General features: G+C 37.9%; 1 protein-coding gene across 2 annotated transcripts in view; it reads right to left on the bottom strand.

Moving 5' to 3' along the window:
• LOC122773241 (arf-GAP with Rho-GAP domain, ANK repeat and PH domain-containing protein 1-like) overlaps nt 1-17,359 on the bottom strand; it is a 43,678-nt gene that overhangs the window by 14,341 nt on the left and 11,978 nt on the right. For both annotated transcript variants that reach the window (XM_044031754.1, XM_044031755.1), the window contains exons 3-19: nt 15,917-16,086; nt 14,500-14,588; nt 14,317-14,405; nt 13,800-13,949; nt 13,207-13,276; nt 12,905-13,025; nt 12,596-12,780; nt 12,291-12,397; nt 9,935-10,134; nt 9,612-9,697; nt 9,004-9,186; nt 1,912-2,086; nt 1,575-1,709; nt 1,307-1,442; nt 1,074-1,176; nt 223-415; nt 33-78 (exon numbers count right to left, since the gene is read on the bottom strand). In XM_044031754.1, coding sequence (XP_043887689.1) covers nt 33-78; nt 223-415; nt 1,074-1,176; nt 1,307-1,442; nt 1,575-1,709; nt 1,912-2,086; nt 9,004-9,186; nt 9,612-9,697; nt 9,935-10,134; nt 12,291-12,397; nt 12,596-12,780; nt 12,905-13,025; nt 13,207-13,276; nt 13,800-13,949; nt 14,317-14,405; nt 14,500-14,588; nt 15,917-16,086 — 2,238 coding nt within the window. The remainder of the gene's footprint in view (nt 1-32; nt 79-222; nt 416-1,073; nt 1,177-1,306; nt 1,443-1,574; nt 1,710-1,911; nt 2,087-9,003; nt 9,187-9,611; nt 9,698-9,934; nt 10,135-12,290; nt 12,398-12,595; nt 12,781-12,904; nt 13,026-13,206; nt 13,277-13,799; nt 13,950-14,316; nt 14,406-14,499; nt 14,589-15,916; nt 16,087-17,359) is intronic.

Raw genomic sequence — 17,359 nt, 5'->3', positions numbered from 1 at the left:
ACATAGCCAGATATTTGTTCTTGTCCTCTCACCTGCCTTTCTCTACCAGAACCAGTACTTCATTGTCCTGTTGGGTGGCTGTTACATACAAATACATTGTCATTGTTATCATTTTTAAAGCGGAATAGCAATCAGAGAAGACCTGAGGGTCAAACCATTTGATAAATGTTATGTGTGAACTTTACACTATGATTGCAGAAGGAGTTTACATTTGTCACTCACAGAGTTCATTAAGTTTACGGAGGTGGATCTCCTCCCACTGGTCACCCTCCAGAAGGGCATGAAGTGTGGAGCCCACCAGAGCAAACCAACCAACTTTAGATGTTTGTAGATTCAAGCCGTCTTTATATTTCAGCCTCCCGATCCGCTCAAAACCCATCCTCAATAATGGTTCTGCAGTGGCTGGGATAAAGCTCTAAAGATTAAAAAAAAGGAGGGAGGGGACATTGTGATTCAGCATAAATTGTTCTTTCTCTATTCTTTAGTGATAATTCAAGTTAAATTATTAAAAGGAAGATTTCACATAGGGTTTTGTATAATACATCACAGGTGTATGTGATGTGAGTCATGGCATGGTCAGCAATTACTACAAAATTCACTATCGAGTTATACTGTATTTGTGGCTAGAAATGGATGTGCTGTCCATCTCCCCTCAGAAATCATGATTCCCAGTTAAGTTTTCAAGAAGCCGTGATGATTCTTGTGAGGAAACACGCGCAAAAGTTAATTCAGTCAGTCCTGACCACAGTACATTAATAACCTTAAGGTACAGTGGGACCTTGTGACACATTTGATTTATATAACATTTAGAGAAAAACACATTTTGCTGTATCTATTTCAGAATGAAGAATAATCTGCATTTTGAGATTAAATAAGCATTAGCTGGCCCAGGCATTTCTAAGAGTATTTCCAAGTTTTACATTGTGGTAAATGTAAACCTGCCACTTAACAGAGTTCTTCAACTTCAACATATAAAACTATTACTGATATCTGAAATGTAAGGTTCCAGTTGAGGAGGGAGATAGAGAATGTATGTTTGTGGTTCCAAAATTGAGGATATATTTGGTACTTACCTTGGCAATAGATTTCACCCATTCTTTGTGGCTATCTGCATTATCAGTGCCAAACAGATAGAGACGCTCTGACTCGGAGTAAATTTCAAAGGTACTGTCATACCTATAGAAAAAAGAGAGTCAGGACGAATAGGAATATATAAATAAGTGTTGGCTATGTATTTATTTACATATGTATTGTAATTAGTAATTAGTATACAGAGAGACTAGCAGCACACTGGATGAATGTTTACCAATGTTTATCTTGCGGGTCGACAGCCAAACAGACGATCTCTGAAGCTTTCAATGTCCCGTTAGGGTTTGAGTTTTTGTCACTCTCATAATAACTGAAGGTGCCATCATTCAGTGTACACCAACGGCGACTGAACTCTACATGGATGAACAATTCAACAGCACAATAAAAATCATAACAGTGCAAGTGGCATTTCCAGACACTATTTCTTTGTGTGCAATTGTGAAAATATCTTTATAAAGTATAGTGCACAGCATCTGCGTGTATACCCTCTTTTCCCTTGCGCTCTGTGACAGCCCGAGCCATGGATGCAGTTTTGTAAAGGAAGCCGTTATGAGACACACTAGGTGGTGGTGAATAATGTTTGGCCTCCATGACCCTAACCACGTCTGACTGTGGCAGATCTAAACAAAAACAAACAAACAAAAAAAATAGTTCAGGCCTAAAACAAACATGGGTATAGTCATGAATGTGTGTTCAGAAATGACTGTAAAAATGACATGCGTGAAAAACTATAGAACAATTTTTTGAAAACTGAATTAGCATTCCTTAAACAATCATTTTGAATAAATGACAATACAGACAAAAAAAATATGTATACTTTACCTGTGCTGAGATTGTTTCTAATTAACTCAGCCTGTAAGGGTTGTGCGTGTGCGTTGGCCAGGGAGAAAGGGGAAGGCCAGTTGGTCTTTCCAGTTGAACAATTGACATCTGCCCCACAGAAGATCAGACTTATTGTCTCTAACAAATCACTGCACTGAACATTGATACACAGAGCCTAGGGAGAGGCAGAAAGGAAGAGACAATAAAAGTATTATTAAACAAATTAACCTGTAAAAACAGTATAACCAGGAAATGGTTATCACAAGAGAGCCCAACTTTAAATCTATGGATGGAGTTTACAATGGACATGGAAATGGGGGGGATAATTGCATTTGTTAACCATAAATTGAAGAAAATTTGTTTCATACTGGGAGAACTGTGTCAAATATGTCACACCCCATAGGCCTGATTTTATTTTCACAAACCAATGACTGCTGTATGAAAAGGATCACTCCCTACCTGTACATAGCTGTATTGTTGTTGTTGTGTGTTTTTCTCTTCTTTATTTAGTCATAAACCAAAAGTATTATTTGGACATTTGGAGCAGACAACAGATGTAAGATGTATGCATATATGTTATACCGGATGTGAATATCTGATTCTGAATGTCAATAAAAAATAAATTACAAAAAAAAAGGTAGTAGATAAACCTATACAAAAATAACAGATTAACATAATAATGTGTTGTCTGTTAGCATAAACAGAATACAAAATGATGGCTTTGAATGTAAATCGGATACTATACATTTGTAAACATACCTTTTGTGTGCTAACAGTGAAAAACTGTGTTTCAGTTACACAAGCAAACCAAGATTAGAATCACATTATTACAGCAAATGCAGGATTATACACTGCCTGGTGCTATGATCTAATCTGATCTGATCGTATGTCATCTGAGGTCAAGTGACTTCCTAAATGTACTGAATGACGAGTTGGGCCTATTCCAAGATGACGGTGCCAAGATTCATCAGACTCAAATTGTGAAAGACTAGCTCAGGGAACACGAGTCATCATTTTCACACATGGATTGGTCACCACAGAGTCCAAACCTTAACTGACAATCTTTGGGATACACTGAAGAAGGCTTAATACAGCAGTACAACTCTTCCATCATAAATATAAGATCATGGCAAAAACGCGTAGCATACCAATGTTTCCTGAATTTTCTATGTTGCAGCCCACTTTTAAAAGATGACAATTGATGACCCAGATTTCAGTATAAATTGTGAGATTTGTGCGTTGTATGACATTTCTGACAATTTTTTACTGCCATCTCTGCAATACCTAATATTATTTTAAATAGATGAACCACACAATACCATGAGATATTTAGTATGTTTGATGAATAAATCAAAAACTTCATTCAATCTACATCTTCATACATCTAATAACTTTTAAATCAATGCATACATTTTTAAAGTCACTTGCACTATTTCTGTAGCACAACAGAGATGAGACGCTGAGAGAAGATAAGAGAGAAAAAAGACAGAATGGATAAACAAGGGGGGGGGGACTTGGGTGAGCAAGGCAGGAATCCAATTACAGCGAGACAGCGAAGGAAAGTAAGGGAAAAAAAATATGTAACAATGATACAAAACTGATGACATTCACACCAAAGGCCCTGCAGCTGCTGACAAGGCTTTAATCATGTGATGTGATTCGCTGTCATTGTTTTGGTCGAAGGGAAACTGGTGTCACAACTAAATTAGGCACTTATAAAACTAGAGAGCTGCCTTTGGACGCTAAACAGGAAATGCGTCAATGTATGAAAAGAGAAGAATGCTATGTTTTTACAGCGGAAGAAGTCAGACACACACGCGTGCGTGCGCACACACACACACACACACACACACACACACACACACACACACACACACACACACACACACACACACACACACACACACACACACACACACACACACACACACACACAAGGCTGTCTTCTCTTAAAACCAATAAGCTCATTTGGATGAGATTGAGAAATTCCACAGCACTCTGTCACACATACAGACAGGATCCCTCCTCTATTTAAGTACTACTGAGCCGCTATATACACAAATACAAACAAAACAATTAACAAAGATTTAAATTGCACAAGACATCCTCTAAGACACACCGAGACAGGGTGCATTTCTGTTTCTCACAAACCATCTGGCCTGTAACACACATACAGTCAACTTCAATCATCTCATCATATTTAGGTGGTACAGAGCTTTCACGTAGGACCTGGTGATCAACACTATTTCAAGTGGCTTTCTAGGCATATCAGTGGTCAGCGATATTAGTTACTAGTATTAGTTAGCAAATATACTGATAGATATTAAATAATCTTAACATTATGTAGTATTTCACAGAAGGCACCAACATAATAATGAATAATAATGATCCATTTTATGTTAGGCACCGAGTATTAATATAATGAAATGTTAAAATTGTGTAAAATCAGTATATACAGATGTTTAAAACCAGAAGGATCAATAAAACAAATCAAAGTGAATATGCCAGTTTAAAAATAAATGTGTTTGAAAATTTAATTTGAGAGTGGAAAGAGAGAGAGTCAATATTACAGATGTGGGGAGGGAGTTCCAGAGGCAGGGGACAGAGTGGTTGAAGGCTCTAGAGCACATGGTATACATCCTCAGTAATCCAACACAATTTGGATAAGGTTTATAGCAAGTTAAACGGACCTGATTTTTTATAAAGAGAGATTTGGGACTTTTACTTGCACAATAAAGAAGCATTATCTAGTCCTGTTTACTAGATTTACTGAATGTGGACTTAAAAGATGTCATTAAAATGAATTCTCTATTTGACTTTTTCAACAACTTTGTCTTAATCAGTGGTATTAATGATGTAATGTTTTTACTTTTGCTACATTAGTTTAAATTATTATTATAACCAAATAAGAAAAGAACATGGCCACGGCTGTTGCCACACAGAGGCACATCATTTGAATGAGATATTGGACATTTTTATAAAAGCAGCTGAAAAACAAAATCTAATCTTAATAGGCCAGCTTTCTTTTTGTTTTGACTGTTCTGTTTTACACTGAACAGAAAGCAGCAGAAATTTCAGAGGGCTGGTAGAAACAGTAAACGAGTAACACATGTATTCAGGGTCAGGAGAAGGAAACTACGTCCAACTACGCAAAAGAAAAAAGGTAAGAAAAAAGGTAGCAATGCACGGTAAGAGAGTTCAAAAGAAAAACCCTGAAAGAACAAAGAACACTAGGATAAGTACATTAGGGCCACAATGCCAGCATAGCAAGCTAGATCTATGTGACACCATGTGCTGTGTTGTTGCAGAGCCACATTTTTATCTACACTTCACATTGACACCATACATTCTCTTCCTTTACCTGGGGACATGAGTTACCTGCATTATTGATCTGTTTTCCTGTAGTTTTGCTTTGGTCTATTTTTAACTCTTTCCTTAAAACCTTAATCCAATATATCCATCACAACCAGAGTGCCTTGGGCCAATGATAAGACAAACATAAATAAAAATAAGTCGAAATTAAAAGATAGACTATGAAATGTAGATATCAAGTATGGATGATGTGAGGACACATTCCCAAGACACTAACAAACAGAGCAATGTACACTTGGACATAAGGGTAAAAGCAATGTTATATGTAGGTCAATGTACTGTAATTTATCAATGACCGACCATGTTCCCTCTGACCAAGTGAACCAATCAGAAGAAAGCACACTGAGGAAATGGTTTGTTTGAGTGTCTGAAGACCTCACGCCCTCCAACATCTGCTGCCTATGAAACAGGGAGTAATGTAATAAGTCAAAGAGAGAGAAAAAGAGAAGGGAATTCAAGAGTCTTACCCAATTTCCCCTGAGAGATGGAGAGAGGGGAGAGACGGAGAGATTGTATCTGGGTGTGTCTAAAAATCACAGACCTCCATCTGGCCTCAGCAGTTACAAAGGGCAGATTTAGAGGAAAGAAAAGAGATGAGAGAAACAGGAGAAAGAAAAATATTGTGATGGGAAGATGAAAGCATTTCAGTCAAGTACACTAATCACAGACTGATTGTACTTGGCTACAAGCTCAAAATGATATAACACATGCACATGCGGCACAGACGGGAAGACTTGCACTCAAATCTGACATCGACTTCCAGCCAAAGCTACACCTACATTTATATGTGTGCATATGTTCATATCAATTCCAGATGGAGCAGCTAGCCACATTATTTTCCTGCATTACCTCACCAGGCAGATGAAGGAGGGGAAAGAGAAGAATGAATACGACATGGAGGAAAAAAATCCAAAAGTCAGACGGTGATGGCTAAAATAATAGGATTGTGAAATAAACAATACAACAAGTCCCATCTCCAGTTGATCTTCCAGTGGACATGAAGGGAATTTATGACATTAAATCCTACAGTGTGAATGAGGAAATTAGGACTCAACCCGAAAAAGATCAGACAAATCACTGAGTAACAACAGGAAATGGAAATTCTTCTATGTATTAGCCACTTTCCAAAACCATACGGGCATACAAAACAAACCCATAAAGAGTTTTTACTACGGCTTCAGCTATTCTGTTTTTCTTTCATAAACACTATAACAGGCTGAATGTCACTGGTATGTGGTCAACACAGACATATAATAGTTATTAGTAAGTGGCAAGATATTACCTTACCCTAACTGCTATTTTTAAGCTCATGAATAAAAAACACATGTAAAATAATGCCGGATCATAACTGTTGAAACAAATAGCTTTGTTTGAATAAATGCATACTGTGAGTTATACGTGTGATAGCTCACTGTGCATCCACAAGTAGCTGGGTTTCACAGTGTCACTGTGTACATTTCTCCATCAGAGATTTTTTTTCACACTCCACCCTGTGCCTTGGTTACTTAACTCTTTCACAAACGCATTAAGGAAACCACTGAACAACAACAAAAACCCTAGCAATCTGATGTAAAAGGCAAACATCACTCCAATGGCATAATACCAAGGAGAAAAACAGACTCATGGCTGTCATTTTTATATCCAACACATGTGGTAAAAATACACCACACACTGATTATATCTTCTATATTATGTTCACTGTATTCTTGCATAAATGTATGTTGAATGAAAGACTGAAGTGTGCAGAAAGACTTACAATATTTAAGGAAAGAAAAATCAAAAGGCAAAGAGAGGCAAAAAAACAAAACAAACGAGGAAGAAGACAAAACTTTTCTCTGAATGGACAGAGAACACATGGGTGGACACACACGTACGTACACACACACACACAGAGGGAGAGACAGGCAGAGCGGGCAAGACAGACAAAAATGTAAGACATGCATACTCATATATTAATATGCATATAAATGTGTCAGCCTACTCCACTGAACAACATACTGTACACACTCTATTGCACTCTCACTGACGTGGAGCTACAATACAGTTCCAAAGCAAAACCCACAAGCATTAAAATACAGGTTTGATAAACTACACTGTGATCACATACTCCAAAGTCCACTGACACACATTCCTGTGCTTGCACTAACATACCACATTGAACACATACACATTCTCACATTCTACACATTCTCTTCCTTTCAGAGCTAATCAATAATAACACACATATGCACAAATAATATTCACTGCCTTTTCCAAAAGCTCTGCTCACACACACTTTACCTGCAAGCTTTCAGCATTTGTCAGCCACACTCAGACAGCTTACCAGTTGTCACAAACACACAATCAAGTCACAAATGTAAAAAAAAGTGATGCCTTAGTCTGACAGAAAGTTAAGGAAAAACCACTTACAGATCAGAAAATAGTCAAGACTGAAGAGATCAACTTTCCTCGGCAGTCCCAGCCAAACAATAAGGAAGACAGGAGCAGAAGGAGGAGGAGGAGGAGAGGCGGAGTTACGACACATTCCAGCTGAAGCAGTGAGTAATGATGTCACAATTTGGAAAAAAGGGGGAAAAACAAGAGAGGAAAACGGAGAAGTGGGGCTAAAAGAGACTAGACCAACATACCTGGAAGTAGCCCAAGGACACTTGAATAATAAACATACTTGAGTGTGGGTGACCATCACTGCCTTGTCATATATACAGAAGAAATGCAAATCAAAGTAACTATCTGTCTTAAATTAGGGGAAAGTGTCACCAAAAAGAAAAGCTCAAGAAAAGACATTTCCTACAGATACACTAAAGGAGTTATGTTGAAAATAGTAAAGAGAAATAACTATCATGAAGAGGGACTGACTAGAGAGAGGAAAAAAACTGCAGCTGAGCAATTTTAACAAATACAACCACCTGTGGGTATGTGTGGGATGTGCAAAAGGAGATAAAGAGAATTCTTTCTCACACATACACACAAAGCTGAAAAGCAAAGGGGAGGAAAAATAGAACACACAGAGTCAGGTGCTGAATGTGACTAACTCACACTCTGTGTCTGTGAACAGTCAACATTGTTTGGGGTAAGTGGGCTGAGCAGCTAATGAGAGTCTGAAAAGCTAGACATTTACTCCACACAGTGTAGCATGACCACATCACAAAAAAAAACTCAACTTTAGCCATTCACTGATGTGGACACAAAGACTGATAATGTCTATATATTACAATGTTTCCCCTGTATGTTACAATGTTTGTTTAACATTGACATAAGAATGTTGTCAGTCTATTATTTATTTACGACTATGAATGTCAGTGATCACTGCAACTGGTTTTACCAGTAATATTAGGTCAGGTTTAATAGAGTCAGGATCAGGATATTGTATACTGTAAGTATAAGGGTAGGTCACACTAAAATACTTGAGACTTAAACTAGATATTTGCACAGTCCTGTACGCAACTAACTGCACATGCAAAACCCAGTCACAGCTAAGCCTGTGACCTTCTGTTAGACATTTACACAAAGCTGCAGGTAAAAATCATCAGGGAGGCACTGCATTGGAACTGGAACTGGAACTGACAATACTACATTCAGTAGCAATGTGCTTCAGAAAGTATATAAAAGAATTAATTCAATGTAAGTTGAGAGGTTGGATTAGTCATTGCTGAACCAAAGTTCAAATCACAGGAGGCAAACAAATATTCCAGCAAATAATCATAACTGCTCTTGACTTACATTGTCAAGCTCTTTCTGGTTTCCATACAGCGGATGGTACTTTCTGTATTTTCCCTGGCGGTATTTGTTGGTGATGAAGCGTCTTCTTTCATCACTACAGCTAGAAGGTGTCAAAGCCTCGCTGGGTGGGACATTTGCTGCCCAGAAACTGTTTACCCGCTCGTTGCCTAGCATCACGAACACCTGCATCACAGGTAAGGTATATATTTCCACATTATGAAGGGCAGGAGTCATGTATGGTCATACAGTAGATGTGTTCTATTGATACACACATTAATATTCTATACTTTTACCTGTGTACATTATTATAACAAGACTAATTACAACACCTTGCAGGACTAAAATATTATTCTATTATACATTATACGTATAATATAAGTGTACCTAATAACATGGTACTACTGTATTAGTAATGAAGGCCTTTTAATGGCAGCTCAATACCTTGTTCAAAACATTTTCAACTTAACTCAAGCAAGTCCAGTCAGTCGCCTATAGCTAGCTACAGTAGAAAACTAACTGGGATATTTTATCTTTTCTTTTGCCTTAAAAAACAACAAAACTTCAGTATACTTGGGTGTGTGTGTGTGTGTGTGTGTGTGTGTGTCTACCTGTATTAGTTCCTCTGTCCAGACTTTCCTGTCCATCTTTAGACTACGAACTTTTGAGACACTAGGTCCCAGTCCTCTGTGCTCTCCTGAAAAACATACACAAACACACACACACACCACTCACTCGTTACATCACGACTACGTGAATACTGTGAAATTTTACCTTTCATTAGTGTTTTTATACTGGGCTAAATTGTATTTGTCTTGGCTGTCGTGGCAGCATACAGCAAAAAAAACAAACTGAAATATTTTCACAATGAAAAAAGTACATAGACGCACACAAAAACAAAATCTAGACCACATCAAAACAGACACACACAAACCTGCGCATTGTTTGCAGACCACCACACACAAGTTGATGGCTGCCCACTCTGGCTTGGGTGCCTGACAGTCGGCACAGAAAATGTTGCTTGGCTCCACCCAGATCCGTTCTGCCACCTCGCGACTGGACAATGCCTCATCTATGGCTTTGCGCATGGCGTCCACCCACTGCTCTCTATGCTGCTCTGCCTCTGCTATGAAACTGTTGAAAAAGACAAACGCACGGCCGAACGTTAATGCTGACATGATGGGATAACAGCCAGCTACCAAGTGACAGTCTGTGTCAGCCCCGTGAATGTCTGTATCCTTGTGTTTATGAGTCTCTTCCCCAAGTCTGCTCCTCTAAAATACGCTAAAAATACATGAGTCAAAGACTGGAAAATATGAACATATAGTGTACACCCAGAGACAGATCTGTGGCTTGATCCAGACTCAAGTCTGCATCCTTCCTCTTCTCATCCACATACCCACATGTTGCTTCTCTTTGTCCTTAAAATACAAATGCACACACTGTCTAAAGAAAAAAAACATATGCCAAATAAATAAAATCCCAAAATACTCAAACACCACACACATATTCACACCAAACACACAAATACTGTACATGGTGAGAGAAAACAGACTTAGAGCCAACTTAACTCAAGACATACACAGACTCTATACAAATACACAAGCCTTTTCACATTTCCCCATCCTGTCAAGCTGAGCCCGTACACTGCAAGCTGTGCAGTCAGCCAGAAGACCACACACACCACACACACAACCAAGGACAGATAGATGGTGGGAATTCTTAGTAAAACAATATGATCCGATTTCCCATAAATAAATAAGCATCAAGACCAACTCAGTCGCTGACTGAGTCGTAGTCTATAACTAAAGTCCAAGCACTGACTGGTGCAAAGGGCCTGATCCACCCTGATTATTCTTTTTTTTTCCATCATCATCTGACCAAATTTTAGGGCAATTTGATGAATTTAACAGGAATAAGCGTTAAAAAGACATGTTTTCACATTTTATGTTCCCACTAGCCACACAGCAGGCTTCTTCGGAGACAGACACTAGCATAACCTTCCTTTTATCTGTATGTTGTTACCGCAGCAACCATGGTAGTCATCAAAAAATGTTTGTAGGAATAGCATGCAGCAAGCATCCACCCTGTCTCTATTCTTTTTGATTTTTTTATGTTTGATTTTCTGCACACTTGACGTAAGTCTAGTCCACACAACTGATCAATCCCCCTTTCTTCTTCTTCTTCTCCTAATAGATTCTAAAAGGCTGTACATAGAGAAATTAAATGTCGCCCTCCATAGTTTGAAGTCCTGCAGTTTTTCCTGCTCCATGAAGCCTGACTGCTGTTTTAATCCCTAATCATGCAAAACATCCTAAAAATCTGATATATTTACACATATCTGATATTAAATTAATGCATCTAAAACATATTTAATAGCATAGTTATTTAACTAAAAGCAGTATTTTTGGTTAGTGATTTGTTTTCTGTTAGTTCTAGTTTTGTTAAATATTAATATAATATAATATAAAATGGAAATGCATCAACACAAACGTCAGCATGTGATGTATGTCATGCTGAGAAATGACCGTGGACAAGTCTAATTATTTCCCTTAAATCTGATACGGAACAAAAGATAGAATTTGTACAAGTTTAACAACAACATGTATTAATGTAGGTCAGCTTTTCCACAAATGCAGTCAACTGTATAATTAATAGGAATCATTTACAAATGATAATTTTTTTGACATGATGTAGTAAGACAAAAACAGGTTTGATCAGATAAAATAAATGTGGTTAAGCTAATTAATGTACATTCTAATTAAATAATATAAACAATGAGCGGAAATTATAAATCCCTGTCAATATAAAAAGACAAAAAGCTGCAAAATCATATCTAATTTTATGATAATTATATCTTCTTTTTAATTATTATTTTAGGATTATTTTGGATAGATGAATAGATGGATAGATATAAAGGATTTTTTTTTCCCAGGTATTTACGGCAGTTGACAAAACAGCTGAAAGGTGCATAACCGAATCATGGGACACTCAGGACAGCCCATGTTGCGGTGCTGGGACGCATTTTGACAACATCTGGATGACAAATCCACACAGCTGTGTTTTTTGTTTGATTTACATGAAGCTTTCAGGGTGTGGTCGACAATGCTATACTCTGACACAACAAATTATTGGTGGCCTCTCTCTAAGGCAGTCCGAGTTGTATATCTTTGAAACCTTTTCAGTTCATTTAAACCCATTGTATATGTAAGTATGAGCAGAATCCATCCTGATCAAGTGTTTCTGTCCATTACATATTGTACACACGTGTATTTGTGTACATAACGTACCTGAAAATACGGTAGGGCGTGATGAGATCAAAGTTACGGCGGTCTGAGTCTTTAATATTTGCAACATTCATCTCAATGGATGTGACACCAACACCAATACGGTAGTCCTGAAAGAAAAAAGAAAAAAGAAAAAAGTCCATACAATTAGATCTTGTTTTTTTCTTCAATGAAGTAACAACAAATGTTTTGCTCACAAGTGTAAAAAAAATTTCATTAAAAATACTAGAATTGTTTCAACACTTTGCAAAATACAGAAAACCAGAAAACTGTCTGTCGTGTAATGTTCATTTCTGCAGCGTCCTTACATCTATGTTTTTGTAGAGGAACACCTTATCTGAGGCGACAACTGTATAAAATTTGGAGCGAAACCCTTTGAGTTCCAGATAGCCCTGATGGTCTGGGGCCAAAGGTGAACCAGGGCCAACGTTGCTGCGCCGATAGCGCCCCCTGGTGCAGTCTTGCACTACAGTCACCCAGTCATTTCTCTCAGCTGCACAGACATGTAGTCATACAAATGAAAATAAGACACAGAGACTTATATGAACATGGGTACAAATACATTTTTGGATGTATAAAAACATGAAATATTACAGAGAAACAAGTATAAAACAGACCTTCACTTTCAGCCCTGAAGATAAACGTGCGGTTGTTTGTGGCAACTTCAAACTTATGCTCTCCCACACTTGCCACATTAGTAATGAATGCTGTTGAGATGATCCCTTTGGAATATACGTCCTACAACACATCACACACAAACCACCTACTTTGTTACAGAAAGCATATCCATATTCAGCCTATCCATATTCAACTGTGTTATACCTGTAAATTGGACTACATTGTATTGTTGTGTGCTCCTAGTAAATGCATACATCTCAGTGTACTAGTGTATATAGGTATATGGTGTGTGTGCTGTTACCTTATCACTGTCAAAGTATCTCAGATAATCCACATCCAGTTTTACCCATCGTCTCTGGTAATAAAGGGCCCTTTGTATGAGGAGAAACACAGGCACACAATCAAAAAGATTTGTTCATTAGTATATATAAAAAAAACAAGTTACATTGTTGAGGGTTTAAGGGTTTAAACGTGCTTGAAAACCCCCAACCCTCAGTACACGTGTCATCTAAAATGGATCTTGTACACAGCTGAGATTAAAGGATTTCCCATAGCCTCTTAAACAACAGCCCCAGTGGTACATTTCACATATAAATTTCACAATTGACAGATTACATTCCTGCACTCCTCGTGTCAGCAGTTGCACAACAGTGGGTGCGAGAGTACAATCGTCACTGCCTTTAATTTATATTAATAAACTCCTTTGTTAAGCATTTTTTAATGGGCTCCAATAATAAACTGGCTCGACTAGAACTGGAGTAGCTACATTGCATTAGTAATCTGGGTAGTGTGTTGGCAAAGCTTTTATTATTGTTTCATTGCTATTTTTAATTAAATGTGTGTGTGTTGATGTAATTCAGTCATCAGTAAGTGTGTATTTGTCTTCATGCATACCCCTGAGGTGGATTCTTGTCCAGCCAACCCATCTTGATGACAGCAGCGAGCTGGGAGCTGTTTTCTTTAGTGGCTGAAGCCAGTTTGCCAGTCTTCTGATTATGCAGGCAAACACTTCCCTGTAAGCTATCGAGGCTCCTCTCCAGGAAACTAAGAAAAAAAATGCAAAAAGGTACAGTCAAAAAAAACTTTATTAGATTTTTAACACTAAAAGCCAGAAATTGCCACATCTTTCTAAATGTCCTTAAAACTTCAAATCACACTTGAGCAAATGTACTGCACACAGGGCATACATAGTCAGACTGAGATTTGCTTGTATATTTTTCAGGTTAACTTTAAGCACATCGCAAACACAGTAAATACAATAGTATACCGTTATTCTACACAATAAGATCCACAAAGAGAAATTGAGCTAAATGCTAATTAGCAAGGTCAGTAATGTTCTGACACCCAGAGTGAACAGTGAAGCTTCTGTGGTTATGTAAACGGTTTGTTTGTGTGTTCAAGTATGACTCACTCATCATCGTCGTCGTCCAACAGCTCTTCATCGCTTAACCAAGAACTGTACCGCCCTCTTGTTTGACCTGGCAGTTGCAGGGACATGTCCTATTGGAGGAGACAGATGTCATTCACATTGTGCAGGAGGAGAAAAAGGCAGATGAGTGTAAAAGAAACATTCCAACACTTTATGCAACCTTACCCTGGGTGGTGGGCTCCTGCGTTTAACACTGGGGTTAATGAAGTCTGGTTCCTTATATTCATCAGAATTATCATTGAGCGAACCAAGATCTGAGGGAAGGAGAAGAAGACAAGACCTCTGTAACCTTGCAGACTGATGCTTAGAATTTAGGGATCAATAAGGATGCTATTCAGTCATAACTCAATAACTGTTATGGCTGTTAAAAGGGTTGGAAAGAAAAGTGAGAATGCAAATGGCTATAAACATGAGATAATCAGTGTGGTACGCCTGAGTCTTGTTCTCTTAAAAACTAGTTTTTCAGGTTGAGTGCCTTGAGTATATACACACATATACACACACACACACACACACACACTGAGCAGCCATATTCCCTCTGGCATCACAAGAAGAAACCATAGATAGATAAGTTTGAACCTGAACATGTGACAATGATTATATTAGATCTTCATAGTTGCCCTAGATGATGTTTTACTTGCTAAGAGTAAATTGTGTGTTCTTTTCAAGCTGACAGAACAAATCCTTCTACTTATTCCAATACATAAACACAGAAGGAGACTGTCAGTAAATTCAAGACACAATAAGTTGCAAGGATGATGATAAAATCATACAAAACACTATTTTTAAACAGGAGCCTCATAACAAACTCCCTAATGAAGACTTGGGGTTAAAATGCATGTTTTTTAAGGGTTAAACATTTATTCAACCTTTATATTTAAGACATTTGAAAGTGTTTAAAACAGACTTTTTTTGAAGTAGAGGACAGTTATTGTTTGTTTTAACTGTTTTGGTGTGGAGACCACCTCTCTGTTGAGTGAAATGACACATTCCCTACACAAAGAGGAAATATCGAGTCAAGTTATTCTTTGCCTGTTATTCAATATTATATTTTGTGCTTGGCTTGTGTGACCGCCGTTAAAGTCATCCTGAAGATATTTTTGACCTGTAGTACATTTATGTTTTGATGAGCTGGTAATATTTTTTAAACCAGAAAGCATATTATTGCACACTTTTACACAATTATACAGGCTGGTAAAAGCAGCTGGTGTTACAAAAAAGTGAAACATGTAACACGTAAATGTTATCTTGAGGTAAGCTTAAAAATGGAACTAAAAAGTGGAACTAAGCTGGAAAAAAGTTTTCACAGCAACTTCACAGCAAGTGCTTTGAGGATAAAATTTTTGTGTTGCAAAAAAAAGAAAGACTGATCTACATGGAAAAAACTGCATTTAGAGTAAAGCTCCAAAATACAGAACTTAGAATGACTGGAGACACAAGGACACACACACACACACACAAAGGGTGTGTATTGTGTGCGTCTAGTGTTATGTCCAATTATGTGTAACCACTGAAAAAAATCAAAACATTAACAATTAAATTGTGATAATTCTTTTTAGATTATACTATTTACTGAACTCACAAGAGGGTTGCGAGACTCTCCTGACAGGCAGAGCCGGCTGAGTGTCAGGTTGATTTGACTGTAGCACGTTTTCTTTAGTGTGAGGAGGGTGAGGTGACCTGATCCGTGGTGGCACCTGTGGAGTTTGGTCTTTCTGCAGCTCATCAGTGGCTGTCTTGGTGGGCGAGGAGCTAGAGGACAAAGTAGTACAAGACAGGTCAACAGAGGTTCGTAGATCAACAGATGAGCCTCCAGAAGATTGTTGATCTGAGATCGTAAATCCTCATTGGACACCCACTCCTTTATTGTTTTTTTCTTATTCCAACAATGCTACACAGAGCTTGGGGTGTAAAAAAAAAATCACTCAAGTTAGCATCCCTGGTAACTAGATTTAGTCCACATTACTGATTGCTGCCTTGAAGCCTCGTTTTTCTTCATGGTGCCAGAGTTGATTCCAGAAATGTGGCATAATGGTGTCCCTCAGCTTTCCTCCTCACAGACTAGTTTACTCTCTCTTCCTGTGGCTTTAAAAGCAATTATTATCATGATTATCTCCAGCTCTTCTGTCTTACAAGCAGGTTTATTTTGATTAACCACGGAGAAACTGGGCAACACTTTCTATGCTTAATCATATTAATCATGCTTTAATTAATGAGATACCAGTCATAGCATTCAGTGTAAGAGAGTTATGTTATGACAAAAGATTTAACTTCCACTTCCACACAGTTTCACATATTCTTCCTCACAGGTCAGCTTCAACTCTACTATTGTCTTTCCATGTTCTGCCTTTAGTGTAAACACTTAATAATACACATTTCCTGCTCTCCAAAAGGTTTTAGACTGGAGGGTCATATCAACAGTGAATGAAAATGCCATGGCTGTTTAACTCTCTGCAACATGAACACATATAGGATCAAACACTGAAGCAGCAAACAATGCCACAACACAGTGTTTTTTTCTCCTTTGTGGAATTGTGATTTTTTTTCCCCTTGCATATTTCTGTTAACTTGATTTGTGGGTGTAGAGTTAAATTCAATAAAATACAATTAATTAAACAGTGTCTATTTGCCTTCTTTATTTTGTCAAATTGCCAACTACTACCAAGTCATGATTGTAAACCTATGCCAAACAGTCAACCAGTAAGAAAACCCCCCCCACTACCACCTTCCACAGACATAGGTCAAAAACCAAAAAAAACTAAAAACATAGCACCCAAATGAAGACTGTGCACATAAGTCTTAAACATAACTCACAAACTGAGCTGATGAGAAAGTCATGAGTGAACACAGTTGCCTGTTTTGTAGTCATCCAGAATTGTGAAAGTTCCTCTTTATTCTTCCATCCCTTTTTATTACTTCACTTGGGAGTGAAGTATTATTTTCGGTGGGTCTGTCTGTGTGTCTGTCTGTGTGTGCTTCCGCACTTGCTTGCAATATGAGCTACAGAGGACGACAGAGGCTTGTT

Source organism: Solea senegalensis, linkage group LG8, assembly GCF_019176455.1.
Source record: "Solea senegalensis isolate Sse05_10M linkage group LG8, IFAPA_SoseM_1, whole genome shotgun sequence".
Taxonomy (NCBI): Eukaryota; Metazoa; Chordata; class Actinopteri; order Pleuronectiformes; family Soleidae; genus Solea; species Solea senegalensis.
This window is presented reverse-complemented; position numbering and strand designations above follow the sequence as displayed.